At 41.6% G+C, this 23,047-nt stretch overlaps 1 protein-coding gene across 3 annotated transcripts in view; it reads right to left on the bottom strand.

The window, feature by feature from the left end:
• Nucleotides 1–23,047, bottom strand: part of atp8a1 (ATPase phospholipid transporting 8A1) — a 124,589-nt gene that overhangs the window by 13,722 nt on the left and 87,820 nt on the right. For 2 of the 3 annotated variants that reach the window (XM_034093571.2, XM_034093573.2), the window contains 7 exons: nucleotides 21,212–21,322; nucleotides 13,383–13,457; nucleotides 11,954–12,076; nucleotides 7,023–7,101; nucleotides 5,786–5,847; nucleotides 5,465–5,521; nucleotides 4,769–4,876 (listed from right to left, as the gene is read on the bottom strand). In XM_034093571.2, coding sequence (XP_033949462.1) covers nucleotides 4,769–4,876; nucleotides 5,465–5,521; nucleotides 5,786–5,847; nucleotides 7,023–7,101; nucleotides 11,954–12,076; nucleotides 13,383–13,457; nucleotides 21,212–21,322 — 615 coding nt within the window. Of the gene's footprint in view, nucleotides 1–4,768; nucleotides 4,877–5,464; nucleotides 5,522–5,785; nucleotides 5,848–6,371; nucleotides 6,660–7,022; nucleotides 7,102–11,953; nucleotides 12,077–13,382; nucleotides 13,458–21,211; nucleotides 21,323–23,047 lie in introns of those variants that run through there. The other variant, XM_071204605.1, reaches the window with a different exon arrangement.

Here is a 23,047-nt window from a genome sequence, read left to right as displayed (position 1 = left end):
AGAGCTTCTTTGTACAAACTTTTTTATTAAGTCAACTGAGAGTCTCCGCTGAATCCTGTCTCAGACTTGACTTTGGTCGGCATCTAGTCATGTTGATTCTCCACTTGGCTGAATTCAGCTGGCTTAACCAGACAACACTGTTAACGCTGGCCTCAAGGAGAGGAAGGCCATTGGAGATGAAACCAAACATTTAGCTAAATAGGGCCGCAATTCTTAGACATTTCTGTGAATACTAAGCTTCTTTTTGATCAATAGCAAACACAGCACAGTCTAGCCAGACCAGATGACTGAGGTTGAAAGAAACAAGCATGCTCAGTAAAAGAAAAGAGCATTAAAAGCAGAAATGCGTAAGAAAGCAAATAAAAGGGCAAAAAAGCAGCTTTGCTTGGACAAGGCAAATCCACAAATTCCCCAAATGTCATCAGCAGAGACAAATCAGCCAATAACCACCCCTGAAGAGGTCAATGTGTAAAATAAGCACGGACTTTCTCAGCGGGGTCTTTCAACCACTCCATGCTCTCCGTGTGTCGCCTAACAAAGACAGCAAGACGTCCACTATGAAAACAGAGAAAAAAAGGTTTTACGTACATACCTCTAACTCGACAGCCACAACTACACACATGTGATTTACAGTATTTGTACAGCAGATTAAATCTCACTTATACTGTACACCATGTCCAGTTATTACACCCACCATGTGTTCTGTTGTTTATCAATCATTATCCAGGGGAGGCTGAACAAAAAAAATCCTCCCATAGGACACGCTCATGGGTCTGAAAGAAGAACCAAAAGGATTCCACAAGTACCACGGAGGGACTAAGTCAACAGCAGTGATGAACAGGGGTCAGTAAATCCATCACTGGGTCTTTCACAAGTTTACAAATCTGGAACTTTTTGTTCTCTCGAAGAGGAGTAGTTCTGCCTGCTGAAGGTCAACAATTTCAGAATTCATATCAATTTCTTTAGATCATTCATTTGAAAGACTACATGAAGAGAAAAGTATCCGTCACTAACAGGGTGTTTTAGGAAATATTGGCAGCACATGAATTCATAATTTGTTATCTAACCCAGCCCTTTAAGGTGCACGGCATTCAACTATAATAAAACCTGTTGACAACTAAAGATGTCTTTAGTGAAGCACTTTGATGGATTGCTTGTCTTTAGCTGAGTTTCCAGTTTCTCTTTAAGATGGTTCCAAGCCAGTAACTGCCTGGAGGGTAATAAAACACAAAAAAACAATGGACCAAAACTTGCAAAACACTGCCATGATACTTTATGGAGTGCAACCAGAGCGGTGAAATGATACGAGACATAAATCAGACTTAAATGTGTGGCTTCTTGACAAGAATTACAGAACCTGAGGACTTTATAATTTGGCAACTGACCCCCTACAAGCAGCACATCATGTTACGTGCTGCACATTATAGTAAAGTACGTCTGTGTTCACTATAATTTACTTAACAAATGGACCAAACCAAGCAATTGAAACCTAGATGGATGAAGCTCCAAAATGGTATCAAGTTTTCAATTATAATTCTCTCACCTCTATCATTCCTGACTCTAGGTAAAAGGATAAAAAGACACATCCAGCCAGAAAATAGACTTTCAACCCAGTGGCAGATGGATAAGTGAAGATACATGAGATTTTGATGGATTCCTGTGCTTGTTTATAAATAACTCACTAAGCTTTTTAAACTCAACTATAGCTAAACAAAATAAATCCGAGTATAAACCATTCTTTCAAAATGCCGGTAAACTAATAATGTGATCTGTTTCTCTAGAAATGTTTTCATTCCTGCTCTTAATTCCTCACAGGCTGACATAGATAGCCCCGAGTGTATTCCTGGCACGCTTCACATTAACAAACTTCTTGATAAAAGATTGTTTTATCGGAGAAAGCCTTTCTTATCACCGAGATGTAACTGTAGAAGAACGATGAACAAGAACTTGAGTTTGATTGAAAGCTGCTCCAAACTCACAGCAAAATGTGTGTGAGAAGCAAAGCGAGAGAGGGATAAACTGTACGGCAGGCAGCTGTGTTGATAGAAGAGGCAATTCAGCAGACAGCAGGTCAGTATGACAACGTCTACAAGAGACATCTCCTGAGGTGAAGCTAAGCCGCTTAGCGTGGCAGATTACACGGTTGGAGCAGAATAATCTCACATTTCTTTTGATAACTGTGTCAGACTTTTACGAGGTGCAAGCGGGATGAGCCAGTTCTGGGAGTACCTGTGAAAAGAACAGTGTGATTTTTTTTGTGGAGAGATCCTGCACCTGTCCTGTCAATCGTCAAAAGAATATTTAGCCTGACATTGATGAATGCATTCGCATAAAGCTCGGCACTGCTTAACGTCTCTTGTTAAAGGCGCTGATCTGGGTAGTGATTGAGAGCAGAAACAGGAGGAGAAAGGAGTTCTGGTGTCTGTTATGTTGTTGGCCCTCGGGCAGTTTTTCGATTGGCAGTGGGGGGGGGGAGAAGATGAGCATGAAGAGAACAAAGAGGAAAAAGCTGATACAAAAAATAGAGAGAAGGACTAAGAGCACACATATATTTGAAGATTCAAGAACACATCCAGGAGGCCGTAGTGAAGTATGCGAGGCTGCATCAGGGTTCAGAGTTATCCTGCTCTTCAGAGGCCACAGATGCCTTCTCAGGTTTCGGAGAGATGTGTCCCCGTTTGATGATGTACTGGCATCCCTGAGTTGGGGCAGGGGCGTAGGGTTACCAACTGCCCACAGGACACCATTACTGTCTTCAGTCAAGTGCTGCAGGACATGGATGAAAGCACCAGGCTTCACAAACAGGGGGTAGAGTGAAGCTAATGTACCCACCGCCCCTGTGTGTGTGTGTGTGTGTGTGTGTGTGTGTGTGTGTGTGTGTGTGTGTGTGTGTGTGTGTGTGTGTGTGTGTGTGTGTGTGTGTGTGTGTGTGTGTGTGTTTGCGTGTGTAGTAAGTTCTGTCATTTAAGTGGCCATCCGTCATTGACTTAACATGCTGGAAATTCATACAATCAGATATACAGCAACACCTGCATTGTAAACAAAGAATGTTGTATTCCGTTACCTCTTCTGTCCCAAATCGGCACTGACAGCCCTTTAAAAGGATTCAAACAGCAAGTTTGATAAGAAGTTTAAGACATTTACCTAAGTGTGGACTTCAAATGAATAGTTTGAAATCATAGGAAATACTAACTTGCATGAATAGTGGCTGAATAGTAAATATGAAGCAACAGTCAGCAGCTGGTTAGCTTATCTTAAAGCCTGGACACAGGCTGTGTCCAAAAGTAACAGACCTGCACATTTAAAGCTCATTAATAAACATAGTATACTGTGCCAGTGAGCAGATGGTGTTACCACAGCCTGTTTCCACTCTTTATTCAACGCTCAAGGAACCATCTACTAGCCGTCTACTTGTTTGAAGAGGCAGATAGAAGACTCATATTAACTTCTTAACTCTGTGGATGAACATATTTTCCAAGATGTTGAAGTTCTGAACTTAAATCTGAGTGTTTCTATAGCCAATAAAAATGTACCTGATCATCACATGTTCTTTTGTAAAATGCTGTCTGCATAAGGCTGTACATTGTTGTGGTTTATCATGTCTAATTTAGGTCTTTACATAAACACCTATTTGCATAGTGAATACTGCACTGTTACTTAGTTAGACCTTACTAATCCATGAGTCTTTCATGCAAGATATCCCAGAGACACATCTCTCTCGTGAGCTGCCGTTAGGCATATTCCCAACCATGTTTCAAATCCTTTTCCAATTATGTCTGACATGTGGAGTATCTCATCTAATAGGAGCCAGAAATGGTGAAACGTACTGAACCCCCGAAAGCCCTAACCCTGCAGTGAACTGTTACAATCTACACATTCACTGAATCCCCAAATGCCAGAAGCATTATCTCAAACAGGACACACACACAAACAGAATCCCTAATGGACGGATATTTTTCTTCCTCGGCATGCTGTGTGGTGCCAGCCTTTTTCTTTGAGCAGCCTCCTGCTGTGTTCTTGTTCCCTAATGAAAAGATGCCTCACTCTGCTCCCCAGAATGCACTGGGAAACGTCACCTGTGGTTAATAGGCTCTCATTAACCACCTGTGGAGACCCAGAGAGACGGTCGTCCCATTCACATGTAAATAACAACTCAAACAAGTAAACAGTGTAAAGAAGTAAAGGTGGCTTTTTTAGTTGATCTTTTATTAACATTTCATTAGTTTTTAAGTGCATCTTAAACTCAAATTCTGATCCTGGTGATTGCTGGGAAGATTTTTAAGACATCAGCGTGTGTGTATACCAAATCCTCTATTTGCTTAGCTTCCAGACTGCTTCACTGTTTCAATGTCACCTGCGGATACTCAGAGCCGAGGGAGGGCAGAGAAATGCAAACACTGGGCTAATTGGCCCAATTAAGTCATTATGCAACACAAGCCAGAGGTCTGACAGTTAACACCCATCTGGCTCTCCTTACAAAGACCTGTGTCAAGTTGAACTCAGAAATGTTCCCACCAGCATGTGTCTGCAGCAGAAAATGAAATATGAGGCGCTGCAGGTCAGTCAGTGATAGACGATTATATCAGCAGTTTCTTCAGCACCAGAGGAAGTTGTTGCTGTGTGTGTGTGTGTGTGTGTGTGTGTGTGTGTGTGTGTGTGTGTGTGTGTGTGTGTGTGTGTGTGTGTGTGTGTGTGTGTGTGTGTGTGTGTGTGTGTGTGTGTGTGTGTGTGTGTGTGTGTGTGTGTGTGTAAGCATGTGGGTGCTTACCTCTCCTGACATGTCGGGAGCCAGAGGGATGAGGGGCCACAGGGAGGAGTAGATAATGAAAAACACCACCCACAGGCCGATGCTTCCCCAGATGGCGATGTGACTGAACTGTGGGCGGAGAATCAGAGGACAGTAAGGAAACAGAAATTATTTAAACTGAGTTAATTTACAGATTTGAGCTGTATTAAATGTTTATTCAAAATGATATATGCTTTAAAATGAGTGGCTTTTAGCAACTTGGAACAGTTTTGGCCAGACTGCAATCTTTTTTTATTTCCTCAGTATCCCTTCACAATTTGCACATATTAAATTCACACTCTACTTTGTTACATTTCAATAAATACAAAATAACTACAACTACTTTGCACAATTGTATAATGACTAAAATATTATATATTGGTAGTATAAGTTTGGTCTTGTAAAGTGTATTCTAACTGAATTCTTTATATTATATATTGTGTATTCTATACATATATATATTTTTACTCTTGATAAGTATATATTACAGTGTATTATTGAGCCATGTAACTCATGTGCAGATCCGTCTATCTAAGCATGTTTCTCAGAGTTTACAGTTACAGGCTCAGTGGGAAATGCAAGGATGTAAAAACGTCACAAGTATCAGTGGTCATAAAGTGCAGGAGCTGGAAAGAGTGGGCAGAAGTTTAGAGAGAAAGGATAGAGCCATCAGCCTACCATGGTCCAGGACGAGGTCTCGAGGCCGGCTTTAAGACAAACTGTGATGACCACAAACTGAAAAGACACAAATCACACTGACATTACACCAAGTCCCTCTGCAATACTAAAACCAGTCATGGTAAGTGCATCACACATGCTAGAATGTACATTAAATACTATGTGTTGTACTGTGGAGTAAAAGATGTGGCCGACAAAGTAAAAGGCAGAAGAAAAGGCAGTTACATTGATGTTGATTCACACAAATGGGATGACACTTGACTCAGAGACTAAACCGTTTAACACAGAAACAGCGCCTGTCAAGAAGATTGGTGCACTTACTGTGTAAACCATGTTGCCTAAGAGGAGATAGTCTGGAGTTCTTCCGTTGCCAAACACAGTATCTGTGAAGAAAATCAACAACAGAAGCTTTTAGGGTCAACGCTGTCTCTTTTCAGCTCTTGGGTTTCATGCAGAGTTCCATTAGGTGATCCAAAGAGTAAACAGCCAGGCATGGAGGTTATTACTTTAGTACATCTCAGTGTGAACTCTGGTGTAAAACGCCCCATTAGAGACTTGGATTTAAGGTGGACTTGGGAGTGTGAAGTTAAAACCACAGGCAAATGCTGCTTCCATTACCGCCCTTTGAGAGAGGCTGGAATGTCAATGCTGTCTTTCCCACTAGAAGGAAGGAGTGTATCCGTGAAAATCCATCAGTAAGACTGAGAAGCTAAATTGGTGTGCATTAATCTTGGTCAGAAATAAATGTCTTGGCTAATACGTTGCTGAAATATAAAGAACATGACTGTGTTTCTGACCAAATTGATATTTATTCTGCAATTAAATCTGGTTCCAACCTAAACAGGAACAAATCCCTTAAACAGGGGTTAGAGGAATTTCCTAAATTAATAAAATGAAGATTACCTACACATTAAAATAGCTTCAAACTGTCCACGTGGGTTGAGGCTAAAACTAAAACATCAGCAGTGTACAACGGCCAGTAAAGAAAGAAAGAGAGGCTCCCGTTCCCTTTACTTCCGGCCCGTCACATGTCTTGTGTGCGCTGAGGCTTTGCTGACAGCCTGTCAGTCAGAGTGAAGGAGCTTGGCGCCTTTGTTTGGAGAGCAGGCACAGGCTTGTGTGGTCCTGCGGCCGGCCAAGACTTACCGGCTCAAAGATCCCTATTCTCTCTGCACTCGCACCCTGAAACCTGCATCTGTGCACAAACATGCACAATTGACCTTAAACAGATAAATAAAGTTATCAAGAATGAATTGTACTATCATTGTGCAAAACGACAGATAGCTATTTGGATAAAACACCTGACAATCGATTGACAGTTTGAAAAAATAAATAAGTGCAAATAAGTCCAAAAGCATTTCATCAGCTCATTTGTGTGTATGCGTGAATAAATGCCTGTTAGTGTGTGTAGCTCTTGCCGGAGCACACAGATGTTTGTAATTCATGAGCGGGCAGTTGAAGAGAGAACTAATTAAGACAAAGTATGTGTGTTTGACTATCCTCCCTCTCCATCCAGAGTCCACCGAGGGCCTTGGCGGAGTCTCTGGGAGCTACTTACCATGCTGGAAGGCTTTAAGGGGGATCCAGAAGAGGATGACGGAGTGGAAGAGGCCGTTCAGACAATGGGCCCAGAAGACCTGCAAAAAAAAGAGGGGAGATGGATGGAGGCGAAGGAGGCAGAGGGGAGGAAAGGAGGGGTGGGGGGTTGGAGGCGGCAGGAGTTTCAAAGAAGAGAGAGGGAGACAGAGAGAAAAAAGCATGAGAAAAGGGTGTGGGGAGCTCCAGCCTTCCAAGTGACCCCTGACCCGGGCCCTTTGTGGCAGCCCAGCGCTAGGCTAAGTGGCGGTTTTGTCGGGGCCTCCTCACTGAATGGCCACCCCGCTGACAGACACGTTGTATATCCGCTGTGTGTGTTATGGGGGAGAGAGAGGCTGCTGAGTGTGTGTACGAGCAATGAAAGGCAATAGGACAATGTCAGTGTGCAGGTTTTAACTTATTCTTTCCACAGAATCAAAGAAAAAACGCAGCGAGCATAAGAAACGGCAAAATACACGTCTTCACCTCGACGATAAGAACGTTATGCAACTTTGATATATGTGCTGCTAGTGTGAGGGTCTCCTCTCATTACATTTCATAAGGCTTTGGCTCTTTCATGTAAGGATTTTAACTGGTGTAGAAATAAATGACAGGAGTGTTTAAACAAGCAGAAATCAGTCTAGAAACACACACAGCGAGACTGACAGGCCGGACAGAGATTAAACTGTTTTCATGGTAATTATTAAGGGCCTGGAAAATCGTAGTGTGGACCGCAGTCTGCGTGTGTGTCTGTGTGTGCAAGCATGCAGACTTTGGATGAGTCAATACTCCCACTCCAAAACCACCTTGTTTCAAATGTACTTTATGCAACACCAGAGCCAAACAAAACACAAATGGGCGATGTAGCATGAAACAGCCGTGAAATCTATTCTGCCAAAAACGGCTCCACATGTGTGCCCCCTTTTCGTCCCTGTGCTGACCCAGACGACGCTGTTGCCCCGGAGAGCTGAGAGTTCATCAAACCCAGAGAGTAAACGGATAAAGGAGGATAAATAAAAACTGAAAAAACATTACATTTTAATCTCTGGCCTCTTTTTAATCATCGGTTCTTGGCAGACAAGTGAAAGGCTCACTTTCTTATAAACACTCTTTTCAACAACTTCAGCAAATCTGTCAGTAAAACATAAAACACAGCTTATTTGAGACACGTAAGACACACTGAAAGTCAACATTTCTTGGGATTTTTGCAGGTTTGGGTCATTTTAAAATAACTAATAGAACGGCTTTGGACTTTGGGGTGATTCCAAAATGGTGAAACAAGAGAAAAAAGGAAGGAGAAGGTACAGTGAAGGAGAAGTCTTCTTCCAAACTGTGAGTCTTTGTAATACACCTTGGCCTCTGTGGCTCGACCTACTCACCTTTGCTATCGACCAAACAAAGTCCCATAGCAGCCACCCCCCCCCCCCCCTTCCTCCTCCCAAATCCCCCCCAGGATTACCTCACCCTCCCACTATGTACACAAAACCCACTGAGTGAAGAGTGGCCTAAACCAACCCCCACCACTTTATCTTAATTGTGGATTAAATTATCACTAATGTTACAATCACGTTTATGCCCAATAGCCTACTGTTGACAGGCTCTGCTCTCTCTCTCGTCCTCCTCCTCAACTATCCCATTCCCAAACACTGCAGGGATGCAAACAAAGTAGTTTCCTTTCCTCAATAATGAATGCTAATGAAATCAATAAATGTTCATAATCATGTGTCACAGTGGGATCCTCCCTTTCACCCTGCTCTCTTTCTTTTTGTACATCCCAGAAAGTTACCAGGGGTCCCCTCCGAATGAATGCTCAGTCTGTCCTGTAGATATTCTGACCTTTGTCAGAATAATAATTATAATATAATTAAATAATAATAATAATTGCGGCAAAAAAGCTGGTAATTAATATCGAACCAAATATTTTCAGTGCTGCCCACACCTTGGTAGGCCAGGCTCACTTTATGCTGCATTTCCATTACAGTTTAGTAGCTGGGGCAGTATCTATAGTAACACAGTGTAGGCGGAGCCGTCACGTCATCTTCAATGCAAACCACAAAACCAACATCAGCCGTTAGCTGTTAGCCCTCAGAGCTCACAGCTCCTCATATCTGTTCAGAAACTAGACAAAAGTTAAACAAGTACAAACCACAGACTGTCTGTGTCATGGCGAATACAGTCGCTGGTTTATTTATGTCTGTAGGCCGTTGTTGTGAGTGTGGACGGTCGGAGCATATATAACGTTAGCTTAGCCTGATCGATCCGATCTCCATTCAGAAAACACGTATTTTAAAAGGTTTTTCGCCTGCCGTCTGTCTGCAGACTTGTCAAAGCATTAATTCATGGTTTTTAACTAACCGGTATCAGTATGTTGTTACTTCGACATCATTTTGAAACGTGTATTACAATTAAATCACGGTCAAATATGTTCATTTTGTTGTAGTTGTAGCCTCCTTGCCAGCGATTATCTCTGACCATTCAGCAGTCGAGAGTGTTTACGTCACTAGTTTAGCATATTCAGCCCGGTTGTTGGCCCGGTAAGAACCTCGATTTTGGAGGGCCAGAAAAAAGGTGAAAAAGTATTCCTGAGACGGAACTACCCCATGTGGCAAAGCAAAAAAAAAACGTGCGAGGCCCTGCAGTGGAAAAGCGCCATAAGAAGGGAGCTCAAAGGAAGAAATAAAAGTGTAAAACAAGAAGAAGAATGCAGTATAAGAGGTGATAGTTGCTAGTAAACTGCTGAAATGACTACAACCACTTCAAGAGGGGGTTCGGGTTTATTGGAGTGACTCAAGTGTCAGGTATATGTAATTAAAAGTGAATGGGTGGCATAGTTAAAGACACGCCTTGAGTTTTTAACACCCTCAGTCACTCCCTTCTCCCACCTCAACACAAGCAGCTTTAATTCACAAAGACAGTATCTGTTGTGTACAAAAGAGCCAGGCGTGCAGAAAGACAGGCTTCGAGGGGCCAAATTCCTGCTGGATTTTCTCGCCTCGCCTCGGGCCAGCTGCAAGGAAAATATCTCGGGAAAAGAGTGGACAAGCCAGCAAAAACAACCTGCTGACCTGGCCGAGTCATCATTTACGGGACTTGGAAAATGTGTCTCAAACTAAATTGAGGTTCATTTGCTTCTAACTATCAGACACATTTTTCAGACCCTTATTTGGCACTGAGAAGTAATGAAGTCTTCAACAATATTAATGAAGGGAAAATCAATCCTACTTTAGAATTTAACTAAAAAAGGGGTCGGTTTAATGAGCCGTTGTGAGGACAAATGTCTGTCTGTTTAACTTATACATGAAGATAATGTATCCACAGAAAGACCATAGCTCTTATTTTGTGTAAAGTGTGTCCTTTTTGACACCAAAGGACCTCCATTTTGTCATCTTTCTCTAATTATGAAACACAATCCGGGCCATAACTAAGAGTGGATTTGATTACATTTACTGAACTAATTACCTTGATTGTGTTCATTTGTCATAAGTGAGTTAAAATCTGAAATGTTTTTTTTTTGTAATTCGACTAATTTCCTACAGCCTGATAGCTCACCAGGTGCCCCTTGTTCAAAGGCTACTTACTGCAGGGACCTGAGCTCCAACCCAACCTGTGGGCCTTTCCTGCATTTTGTTGCCCCTCGCCTCCTTTTTTGTCTCTACGGCTGTTCTATAGTAAAAAAAAAGCCCAATAAAGACTTTCAGTCAAGGGTGGTGTGTTTAAATTGCTTCTGTGTTTATAAAAAAAAAATTACTGAAATGTTTTTGTTGTTAATAAACTAAGCTATTAATCAGCTTATCATTGCCGCCGTTTACATTGGGGTCAGGAAACATTCAAATGATTTCTTTTTTTGGATGAATATGAAGGATTTGGCTTTTTGGCAGGTTGAAATGGGCTAGCTGTCTCCTTTTTTAAACTGGTTTGATTAGAAAAACTGTCAGTTTTTAAGCAAGTAAGTTGTCACTGCTCATTAAACTGAAGACGGAAACACATTTCACACATTCAGTGTGGTCCGACATGGGTTAAACTCAATCTGACAGCCTTGCTCTGAGAGCAAAAAATGGCCTTACTTAAACAAATTGCATAATTTTCCACAACAAACGCTGTCACACAATGACAGCACACTCTCTATATTCCCTCCTTTCTTCGATTATTTCTGCTGCATCCCCCAACCCATCTGACCTTCCCTGCTCCTGAACGCCATGGCCAATCCGTATTTAATCCACCTCCATGCTGTGCTAACCAGGTCACCACGCCTGTGGGTCCAGGGCGAAAGAGGAGACATCTTTATTACCAGCGGGGAAAAAGCTAACGGACAGTCCCAGCTACCAGACAGAATAGGTCAAGCCAGGCCAAACCAGGGTCCAACTGGAGACCCACTGACTACAGCTGCCAGGTCACTGGGACCGGAGACACGTCCTCAAAACAACACGACAGGAACCTCTTGTGTCATTCATTTGATCTTAATTGGTCGTAAGAGCTCGCACATTTGACCTTCTCATTTGTGTGGCGGAGCACAAAATGAATTCTCAGATTTAGAATATTGTTACATGATATAGTATTATATTTAATATGAAAATGGAGTGTTTGGTTACACTAGATGAGCTGAATAGAATTACCAAAATGGCTGGTAATGTTGCTCGCAGACTAAAAGCACCAAAGCACGTTAGCAGAAATACAAAATATTAACTGAATACAAGTTCCTTACAAGTGAAGGAACACTGCCAATATTGCACCAGATTTGGAGAAATGTTAGAACTCCATATCAAGTAATGATATTACTTTATATAAATGGAGCAGGTATAAATATAACAAAATACTGCAACAAAAGGACAAAAGTTATAATAATAGTGATGTCATCAAATAATATTTAAAATCCGGTTGTGCACAAATAAAGTACATTTGATAAACAAGTGTTACCTTGGTATTAAAGCCCATTGCATTCTGGGAGGTTTTGTAGAGTTCTGGGTATTTCAGCATGTTTTCTTTCCTGCAGGAACGCTCAAATATTCCCAGAGTGAGAGGAGGCAAAGCAGTGAAGATCTGTCAAAGAAAAGCACACACATGAGAAAAAATTTGTGGTAAAAAGTACAAGGTATTAAAAGAAACATATCTATGTAACCAATAGCTTAAATCGCTTTGAAATTTCATAGCTGCCACCCTCTCCATATGTTACATTTATAGGAGAATTTGCTTCAATTTGTTCTCCACATTCCACATTCTTTATTTTAAATCATTGGAGACCATTGACCTTATAACCCTTAAGGGTTTCTTATTTCGGTTTGTCATGCTTCACGTCTTTTCATATGCAAAACCCAATGAACATCTGTGATACCCTTGACTTAGAAGCAGGTATTTAGGCCTGGCTAAAGTGTAATTTCTTAGTGGTGTTGTAATGTTGTTCTGTATAGCAGCTGCTGAGAGAGGAGTGATGGTATTGTGTAGCTGGGGGCTCAGTGGGTCAGTTGGTGTGAGTTCCCTGAAGCCCCATCTGGAGTGGGAGTCTACAGGCCTCAGTCTGCAGGACCAGCGGGCCACAGGACATGCTCCACTGGCCTCCTTTCTTATTCAGAGCCAGGCGCAGGAAGATCTCCATTGAGAGGTGGATTCAGCCCACTGCCTCCGACAGACTCCCACTGAGGCGGAGGAATTCCCTCAGTTTTGGATAAAGTAACCCTCTTCCCACCCCCCAAATATAGTACTGGATCTAAGCTGATGGTTTATTATGAAATGAATGTGAGAGTCAAAGCTGTGTAAATATTCTTCTCACTTGACAGTTTGTCCCTCCCATAAATTACTTCCATTTGAGACCAATCAGGAATGTGATGAAATTTCACTTCACACGTCTCAGATTTTTTGTTTGTTGATTGAATTGAGTTGATTTTAATAAACAGTTTAAAGTTACATATCAACTCCTTATGGACTTAACGGCATGGTATTACATTTTAGACTTGCAGATGCACATATTTGAGTTCTACTTAATTCATGTCAGATATGAAATATTAGTTCATTAGGAGTGGTCCTATTATAAAGCCCTGTGGGACGCCCTTCATCAGCAGCCCACTCTTTCCTATTCTTTTTATCATTCAAACGTAGCTGGCCTTACTAACGACACACTTTAGAGCAAGCAAATCTGTTGTTCTTTCGTATTCAGTACATAGTTCAGGGCACAGAGGGAATATGGTCTTGACAACTGGTCATAAATAATGGGAAACATATTAAAGATGTTGATGACAAAGTCACGTAATAAAGGGATCAGTTTAAGGCACACAACCACAAATCTGTGTTTTTCCAGAGGGCTTTGGGTTAAAAAAGGACTCATTAGAGAATTAATTTTATTAGCACTTACCACATTGTATAAGCCGATGCACCAGCGTTCAAATAGGATCTGGCCTGAGAAGCCATTGACGAATGCAAACCAGATCTAAGGGAGACAAAATCACATGAAGAAGCAATAAGAACAGATGAACCAATGGTGGAGAAACAGATTCATATAATGACAGCTCTAAAATAGAGTTTATATCAAACACTTCATCATTTTCATTAAAACACAAAGATAACTACGATTGTTTATCTCCCCTTCCCATTACTGTAATATTAATCGGTGAGGCACTTAGTCATGAATTCAATACTGCAGTCTCCACTAGATGCTGTAAACAACACATCTCTGTAGTATTTTGAATTTCAGTAGGCACTATGCTTTCCATTATTGATAGTGATGGTGAGACCAGCTCATTTTAGATACAGACAATCGGCTTTTTCGTTAGATTTCATGTCAATAAAAAAAAAACTGAAAAATGGAAATTATCCTAATTCAAATGCGGGATTGTTTGAAGTGCTGACCTGTGATCAACATGCCATTAGTTTAAGTTAGCCAGGTTTCAAATTCAGATAAAGCAGAGCGGGGCCAAAATAGAGCAAATAAGAAAAATAAGGAGAGTGGGAAAGCCGAGACCTCCAGATGCCACCTCCACGATACAAACTGCCTACTGGATTCATCACAGGATTAACTACAGACATATATCAAGCCCACAATTTTCCTCCTTGATCTACCTGAAGACAAGTGGGTGACAGACGAGGTTAGTTATAGGAGCAGAGTCTGGGCTGTAGGACTCTGAAGGATGGAGACTGTGATATATTGTGTCAGGAGAGTGAGACAGAAGTAATGTAAACCATATGTTGGGTGGAGACGAGTCTTATCACATTGCCTGATTAGTTATACTTATCTGAACAAAACAATGCCTCTGAGATCAGGACACAAGCCAGGTATTGTAAATAAACTATATTTAAAGCAAGTAGAAGTTGGGATACAGTATCTAGTCTATACAAATGGTAATTAGTTTTTAAATGCATTTGTCAGACACATTCTGCACTACTGGTATGCTGACAGTTAATCAAAGTTTGACACTTCGCAGTCCAGAACCAGCATATTACTCACGCCAGATCTGTCAAGGGAACATCAGGGGTGCTGTGTTTTTGCCATGGCCAAGCAAGCATTTCCTCGCTTCATTTAACTTCATTATGAAGGCATGAACTGCTACAAATTTTCAGATTGGGACAAAGCCTATGTGAGGGCCCCACCCGCCCGCTGCCACTCTCTACATGACCAATACCAATCTGCAACTGGCCTATCCTATTTAATCGAGTAAGCATATGCATGAAAACAAATGTCTGTCCCGCTCCCTCCCCCCCACCCTTCATTCCCTTGGTGAGGTTGGGGGGGGGGTGGGTGTCTATAGACGAGGCCTGTGTTTGCCCACAGACCCTGCCCTTCATCTCCCCTCTCTGCCACACCCACCCCTCACAGATCCAAGCCTGCTCTCCATCAGGTGCACTCTACCATGATGTTGTTTCTTTTATGTGAGAGGTCCTGTTTTTAAATTCACGTGGGATGTTCACCCAAAACTGGGACCATGTAGCTCTGTTAACATGAGAATCACGGGATGTACAGTACATCTGTTGGCAGTGCAAGAATAGTTTTAAGGTGTTTTGGGATCTTGGCTTGCAGAAAATACATTCGGATGCCGTTGCTATGGGTAATGTTAAGATGAAGCCTAAGCCATGAGGCAGGTTCAACCATTAGCGTGGCACAAGCAACGGTAACGAGAAGCTAGCGAGTAGGTCAAACTGCTGAATTAATTACAGCTCTGCCCAATGAGGAGCTCTGGGCTGATATATTGTTGTGCTAAGTTAAAAAAAGGCTCCTATTCATTGCATGTGGTAACTGCCTCTGTGTGAGTGTTTTGGCCTGGTCCTTGGGGTCCCAATAGCTTCTGTCTCTTTCTCCCTCTCCCATCTCTTGAGGGACAGATGCATTGATTTGCTCATTAGGGGAAGTACCAGGCAGGATTTTCTTCCCCTTTTCTTCTCCTCATTGAGTGCCACTCAGCAAAGGGGTGTGGCTGGCCTCTCTCCCCGACTGAACATCATGAAAACAGCAATGGAGGGAAGCGGGATTCAGAAAAGGGGGATTGGGCCGCGGCTTGCCGATAAGAAGACTTCGTGCATATTCATAAGCGAATCAAAAATCACTGATTCCATGAGCTGCTTCACAGCTCTGCGGGCTTGTCTGAAAGTGGCAATGGGTTGGAGGGTGGGGGGAGCATGACATTTGTCTTTAACAATGTGAGCCCAGATACTCTTAAGCTTAGTACAGAGAATTGCAAATGGAATTCATACACAAAGCAAGCAAAGAATGTCAAGGGATATAAAGAGGGAGCTGATAGATATGCTGGAAATATGTGGAGCTACAAACACAAGGTGTCTCACAATGCCAGACACGGCCTCTGTGGCTTTATTCAGCATGCAATGGTCGGCAAGCTCAGCAACTCTGAGCCGCACTGAATGAGCCTTCATGTAATTGCCACATAAATGCCACTTGTCCATCAGCCCCCTCTGTCGCACCCTGGCAATGTGTCAATCAGACATGAGTGGCCAGCTGGATCGGTCATTTGAATGAAGTTGCTATGGCATCTTCTGGAAAGGTCTCTTAGCTTAAATGTGACTGAAATTCATTATTTTTTAATTCTGTTTTCACGTTAATTGCGTAATATGTAAAAAAAAAAAAAAAAAGGGGTTATGAATTTGGCTTGAAGCTCTGGGATACATTGTTTAAAAAGAGTAAAGATAACCATGTTTTGCAATTAGGGAAATAAGTAAATCTTTCAAGCGTGATCATGGTTAAAGTATTCTCTAACTGATAAGGAAAAAGGAACACAAACCATAATCAACAGCATGGGGAAATCCAAAAGAAACACTGAGGCAGTTCAAGCTGTCAGCCACTCATCCACCGGAGGGACAACCTTACATTGGGACTCACTATTAAACCTCAGAGGCAGAATAGACCCTGAATGATCATACATTCAGGGTCTATGTCAGGGTCTATAAGTCTGAGACATATAAGAGTCTCAGACTTAGTTCCCGTCTTCAACAAAAGCCGTGGAATCTTTCACCCTCCTACTCCATGTCTCCTTAAAAGAACCAAAGACCCAGTGGAAGGAGAGGGAGACGAAAAGAGGCTTAAACAGACTATCCCAGTCCTGGTATTCAAATTATAACACACACTGTACCAGACAATGGTGCTGTGAACAAAAAAGTAAAAATTCCCGTCGACATCCTTCCTTTTCTACTTGCAGGGCAGCCTGGGAGTCGACGAGAAAAACATGGAAGCACAAAAGTAAACCTATTAGTGCTACAAATGCAGCTTTATACCCATACCCTGAGGTTGCTGGTGTGTTAGATGTCAGGGTCTTACAAAACAGGGACGTTTGAAATATTGAAGCAGCCTTAAAGTGGAGAAAAGTCCTATTATCTACTTCAATCCCCTGAAGGAGCGCAGAGCACGGGGGAAGGGGGGTTATGTTTTCAGAGAGAAACAAAAGGTGTGCTAGAAAGAAGCTCGCTTAACATCAAAACTTGATGTTAAGTTTAAATTGTAGGGAAACACCTGCTTTGAAAAGAGTATTTTGATGTTTTTCAAAGAGAAGCTGTATTTGGAAAAACAAAAAATCAAAGAATAAATATTGCAAAATATTTGAATGTTTTATAAAGGTTGTGGACATTTTGAATAGAACACTGGAAGGCAGTCTTGAATTTATTTAATATAAACATAAGATGTTGTGCCACCTTTTAACGTGGTTAAAAACAGGGCCGAACATCTATGAATTCGACATTCGTGCACAGATGAAATGTCTTACGTAATGTTTTTACTGACAGAAAATTAAATTGGCTGCAAATCAAATTTGATGTTGGATCTGCAAATGTAACCTTATCTGGAAAAGGGTAGCATGATCAAACAGTTGCAGTTCCCATAACTGGAGTTATAACCTGAAAGAGAGCGACTGCCCTGTTTTACTTCAGGTCACAATAAGCCAGACATGCTGGAATGTAAAGAGTAGTCTACTGATTCTCCATGGTATATGAGCTAGAGTGAGATCAGAGGTCAAATGTTACAGAGAGAGGATGAACAAAAGAGAATTTTAAAGTGCTCATATTTCCAAGACAGGTTATTTGGGGCTGATGTATTAAAGGTCCCATGACATGCTTTTCTGGTTATTACCCGTCCCCTTGTGTTTTATGTAGCTTTGTATGCATGTAAACGGGCTGCAGAGTCACAAACCCTCAAAGTACACCCTGTAGCGAGTAAAACTCTAATACAGAAAATACCTGTCTATGCTGCCCCAGAACGCCTCGTTGGGGATTTCTCTTTTTCCATCGTTTACTTCTTGGGTATAGTGACGTATTTCGGGTATAGTGACGTTACGTCCGCGGAGCCGTTACGTTTGGACCAATCCGCGGACTTCCTCACACACACACACACACACACACACACACACACACACACACACACACACACACACACACACACACACACACACACACACACACACACACACACACACACACACACACACACACACACACACACACACACACACACACACACACACACACACACACACACAGCGGGACGTTGCGAGATTCGCTGCTGCGAGGAGCGAGACACTGAGCTGGCTCACTGGTGTGGGGTCGACGAGACAGCGAGACACCGCGGAACTCAGCCTGGGCACACACACAAACTCCCAGCCAGGCCGTGGGTGTGTGTGTGTGTTTCGGGCTGTGTTTCGCTGTCTCGCAGACGGCCACTGGGCTCAGAGGGAGGGGGGGGGGGGGCAGGAGCTCCAACAAGCCGTTTAGGACAGAGAGTGAATACACATACAATACAGAGATGCTGTATGAGAAACCAATGTGAGATTGGAAAATTGCACAATATAAATGTATTTTAGTATACCTCAACAATGGAATTATGATCATTTAAGAACCTATTAATGTGTTATACCAGATAACGGGAAGAATCTCAGCTAACTGACGATAAAAAACATTTTTACCAAAACAAAACACAAGTCTCATAAGAAGCATCTCAATGACTCTTGAGCGAAAATGCGAACGCACTTTGGCACAGAACTCAAGATAAAAGATACCCTTATTACTTATCGTAGCTGCACATACAATATATCCGATTAAAGCTGAGGTTCCACAGATTATTTAGGTATATATATTATCACTGAGTGATCCGAACTCGCGACAGGGGAAGCAAACACATACATCACAACACGTACCTTTACGTAGCTTTTAAGGGAGATCCTCTCACCGTAGCTGTCAATCTGATCAAAAGACGTGTTCAATGGCATTACAACGAGAAAAAACGCGGCTGAATCGGTTAATCCATAGGTTGAAAATGTTTCTGAGTAATACTTTTTTTAAATTTATAATCCATAATTCCATTTTTATGTAAAGATCGGAGAGTAAAAGTTAGTTAGCTAATGGTAGCCACCAGAGTTATCGCAGCTTCCGGTCTTGGCTATGCGGCAGTCTCACACACACACATGACCAAATAAGGAGTATGTGGGAGTTCCCCTCGATTTCATTGGCTCTGACGATTAGAAAGAGATTAGAAAATTGAGCAAGGGGGGCCAGAGATAGGTCAAATCCACCCAAATGACCCTAGAAGGGTTTTTTTTGTGCTAAATCTCTCTAAAAAGGTCAAATTTCACTTGTTTTGCATCAATCTTGATACAGGGTACTTATTATATGTTGTAGTTTGGATTCCTAAAGCCTTTAGTCTACCATCCCATCATTCAAGGGTGGTTTTCACTATAAGTATTTTTTTCTTTTGGACGGACACAATCATTTACATTTTTTACTATGTTCAATCTGAATTTACTTTAAAATAAAAAACATCTATATTGATTCTGACACTTCTACATCCAACTCACAGGTGTAACCTTGCTTTGAGAAAAAAGATTATTAATTTAACCCTTTTAGAATGGAAGATATGGTCATTTGTTCTGGGAATGTCATTTTCGAGCCTGAGACCTGAAAAACAGGCTCGGGGCTTAACAGGTTAAAACCATAAGGGAAACGAAGGGTCAGGGAGCACTTATGAATTGTGCTCAGTTCAGTGAGTAAATCCTTTGCTTTATATGGCTACCGGGCCCCCCGAAGTACATAAGAAAATAGTGTGTGTGTGTGTGTGTGTGTGTGTGTGTGTGTGTGTGTGTGTGTGTGTGTGTGTGTGTGTGTGTGTGTGTGTGTGTGTGTGTGTGTGTGTGTGTGTGTGTGTGTGTGTGTGTGTGTGTGTGTGTGTGCGTATGTGGAGGGGGGGGTTATTTCTTAAAATTAGCAATTATTTTTCTTTTGCTCACTTATAATCTGTTCTTTATTTCTTACCCCATTTCTTTTTGTTTTGTATTGTGTGCAGTTTGGTAAAGCTAAACACAAATATCCCCATTGTGGACAATACACTTTCTATTTAATTAACATGTTATTCTTATAAGCATATGCTTCAAACTTTGCAAGGTGTGTAGATGACATACAGTATAACAGTGTACAGTATGTGAAACCCTGATATATATTGTTGTGGGACGTACACTCAGTAGGGATTTCTTAAGCAGATGCAAAGCCAAGCTGTATCCGTCAGTGAAGTGAACGGCCAGATGATCAAAACATCGGAGTACTCCCTATGATAAAGCTGCTGCTGATAGGAAGCACTTAACCTGTCTGCTCATTCTTGGTTATGGCTCTGAACCGGCAATCAGTGCTGGCTCTGGTATCTGTCAAAGGCCATCAAACCTCCCGCACAGCAACAGAACAATGTTGGGAGCACCATGTGTTTGAACCTCCATAACCATCGGCCATTGATGTACAATATACACAGTGGAGCTGGGTGCCATGAAGAGACATGTATTGCCTGCTCATAATTGTCCGTGTGAAGTATCATCCATGCAGTACGATGTTTCAATTCATTGTCTTAACTTCATGTTAATGACATTCCCTATAGAAATCCCATCGTTCAATGTGAAATCATTGTCTACCAAAACATTGGAAAACCATTCTATGTTAGTTGTAGGCTGGCCCATCATAGTGTTTACTGACTTAAATTCAGTATATTTATATTGTGCATTTGATAGAGACACTCTCTAGATATATATTGTGCACTGTTGATATGTATATATTTAGTGTTGATGTTTATTTTCTATCTTATTTCATTTTTAATTAATGTGCAATGCCTTGTGTACATGTTGCTATGACAAAAGAAACAATTTAATTGGGATTCATAAAGTATATCTAATATTTAATATTAATCAAATCTAAACCGTTTGCAATATTCTAGTAAATATTAACATGTATTTAAAGTGAAACAAACTGTGATTTCCATTTACCCATCTGCATTTTATTTGGTAGCATGTCCATTCAACACAGTACAAAATAATATCCTACTAATAATGTAATCCGAGGGCAGCAATGGACATGGGTAGCACTGCTAGCATGGCTTCATGATTATGAAGGTGAATTCGCTGGATTAATATTCCAAGGATCCAATAACTGGCAAGGTTTTGGGAAAGGCAGACTTCCAGTTACGTAGGTTTAGTTTTCCCCCTTCATTAGTGTGAGTGTGCGTCTTTGAGTGTGTTTGGATATATTCTGTCTTGTGAGTCAAAACTCAAACTATTGGCCCAGGATCTGCACCAACTGGCAGGTAGTGTGAAGGGCCAGTCAACAGAAATACAAACATGGAAACTCTAACAAGAAACCTTTGCCTTTACACCTAATCATGTCACGGGGAAACATCTCAATGCTTTGCATTCAGAGCCTTTGGAGCTGCTGTGCGAGACTTACCTCAATGATGTAGAGGACAATATTCTTGTAGAAGCAGTAGAGGATGCACTTGGCTACACGGTTGTAATTCCAGGCTCCATGGACGAGCAGCAGATTCTTCAAGTATTTGAACTGTGTGGGAGGAAAATGACAAGATAAATTAATAGCAAAAGTCTGAGTAGAGAACACTGTCTGATGGTTTCTCATAATCACAGATCAGTGCTGGAACAGTGAAGCAGAAAGCAGCAGTGTTATGTCCCCCAGCAGCAGAGAGGACTGATGAGGCAGTGCGGCCAAAGACTCTCACTAACACATTCCAGAAATGTCAAGTTAAAGATTGGAAGATCAAGCTTTGAGTTGCTGAAAATGGAGTTCATATGGGGGTATTAGTCTCCTGGGGATCAGCATAATAGTTAAATGGTTTAATAATTGTGGCAACATTTAGGGACTATGGTGAAATTACCATTTTACTGCCATTTCTGGCTGATAAGTGTGATTGCATTGGAGCAGAACCTCGAGGCAAGTGTCTCATCCGTGTTGCCAGCTAATGACTCAAAGGAGGCACGCGATCTACACTGCATCGTCTTTCCATCACACAACATGAGAGGTTCTGTCTCAGGAACCAGAGTAGGAGGTAAGATGAGTCAAATTAAATGTTTGGGAAAACACTATTTCGTTTATTTGAAAGTCTTCTTGTCTTTCAGCAACACCACAGTATCTTCCGGTTAAATGGCAGCACATTGACGACCCCCAGTTGGTCTGACCCCTCGAATGGTCGGTTCAAACATCAGTTACCACAAACCTGCGCTGCTGACGGATGGAGAGCAGAGGGGCTTCAGCCCAAAGCCTCTTCACTCTCCACTTGCTTTAACAGATAACTCCAAGCTTTCAAGTAAAACATCTTTAAAACAATCTGCCTAATAATCTACAGCAGCATAGAGCTCTCCTGAAACTCTCAAGAACATTCATATAAACCATGTATAGGAATAGAAAAACATGTTACACAACTTCAAAGAATTGATTTCAGTTTGAAGTCTGCAAATTAAAGTTATTGTATCGTTACACCAATATATTGAAAACACCATTGTATGTCTGAGGAGGTGTAATTTAATTACATGCTGGTAAACAAGCTAAATGGATTATAGGAGGCCACCTATCTTTGGAAGACATGCACTTTTACATGTCATGCCCATTGAAGAGGGCACTTAAGGCAAACCCGAGTCTCTCGAATGGTAATTGCGTGCTGAAGCACAGAGAGCGTTCTGTGTTTTAGTCAACATTTGGTATCCCATAGTCTCGTGCTATAATAGAAACATGATGTACCGAGTGGCGTGCGGTGGAGAAACCAGGCTCTTGTTGCCTACGGGTATCACATATCTTTGCAGAGTTTCAGACAAACTGGTTATGAGGATAAAAGCATGTATTTGAGCAACATTTTGCTGGGATCTGTTTCTGTGTGGTTGGGTTGGGAGTTGGGTGTCACCAGATGCTTGTTTTACAGGTGTTACTTCTTCACTGTATAAGCTAATGCCCTAGCAGACATTTGACCTATTGTTACCCAGAACAATGTGCCAAGCTATCAGTTACACGTGTTATACTTGAGAAGACAATGACAGACAGAATCTATTGGGAGTATTGGGAGATAGAAATTGGCACTGGTTTCAATTTACTGCTGCAAATTGAGGGCATGCCCCTGCAGCTTAAGTTTAAATTCATGTTTTAAAACTGCAAAAGTCTGAAATCTTATCTTTTGCTATTTTCTATATGATGTTTATACTTGCCTACATACTGAGCATACTTAGCTGCATACTAGGCATCATATAAAGTATTGTGAAGTCAACTTGAAAAATCCTCACA

The sequence above is a fragment of the Pseudochaenichthys georgianus genome, chromosome 10, assembly GCF_902827115.2.
Source record: "Pseudochaenichthys georgianus chromosome 10, fPseGeo1.2, whole genome shotgun sequence".
Taxonomy (NCBI): domain Eukaryota; kingdom Metazoa; phylum Chordata; class Actinopteri; order Perciformes; family Channichthyidae; genus Pseudochaenichthys; species Pseudochaenichthys georgianus.
The sequence above is the reverse complement of the archived record's forward strand: the minus strand, read 5'-3'. Positions and strand labels throughout refer to the sequence as shown.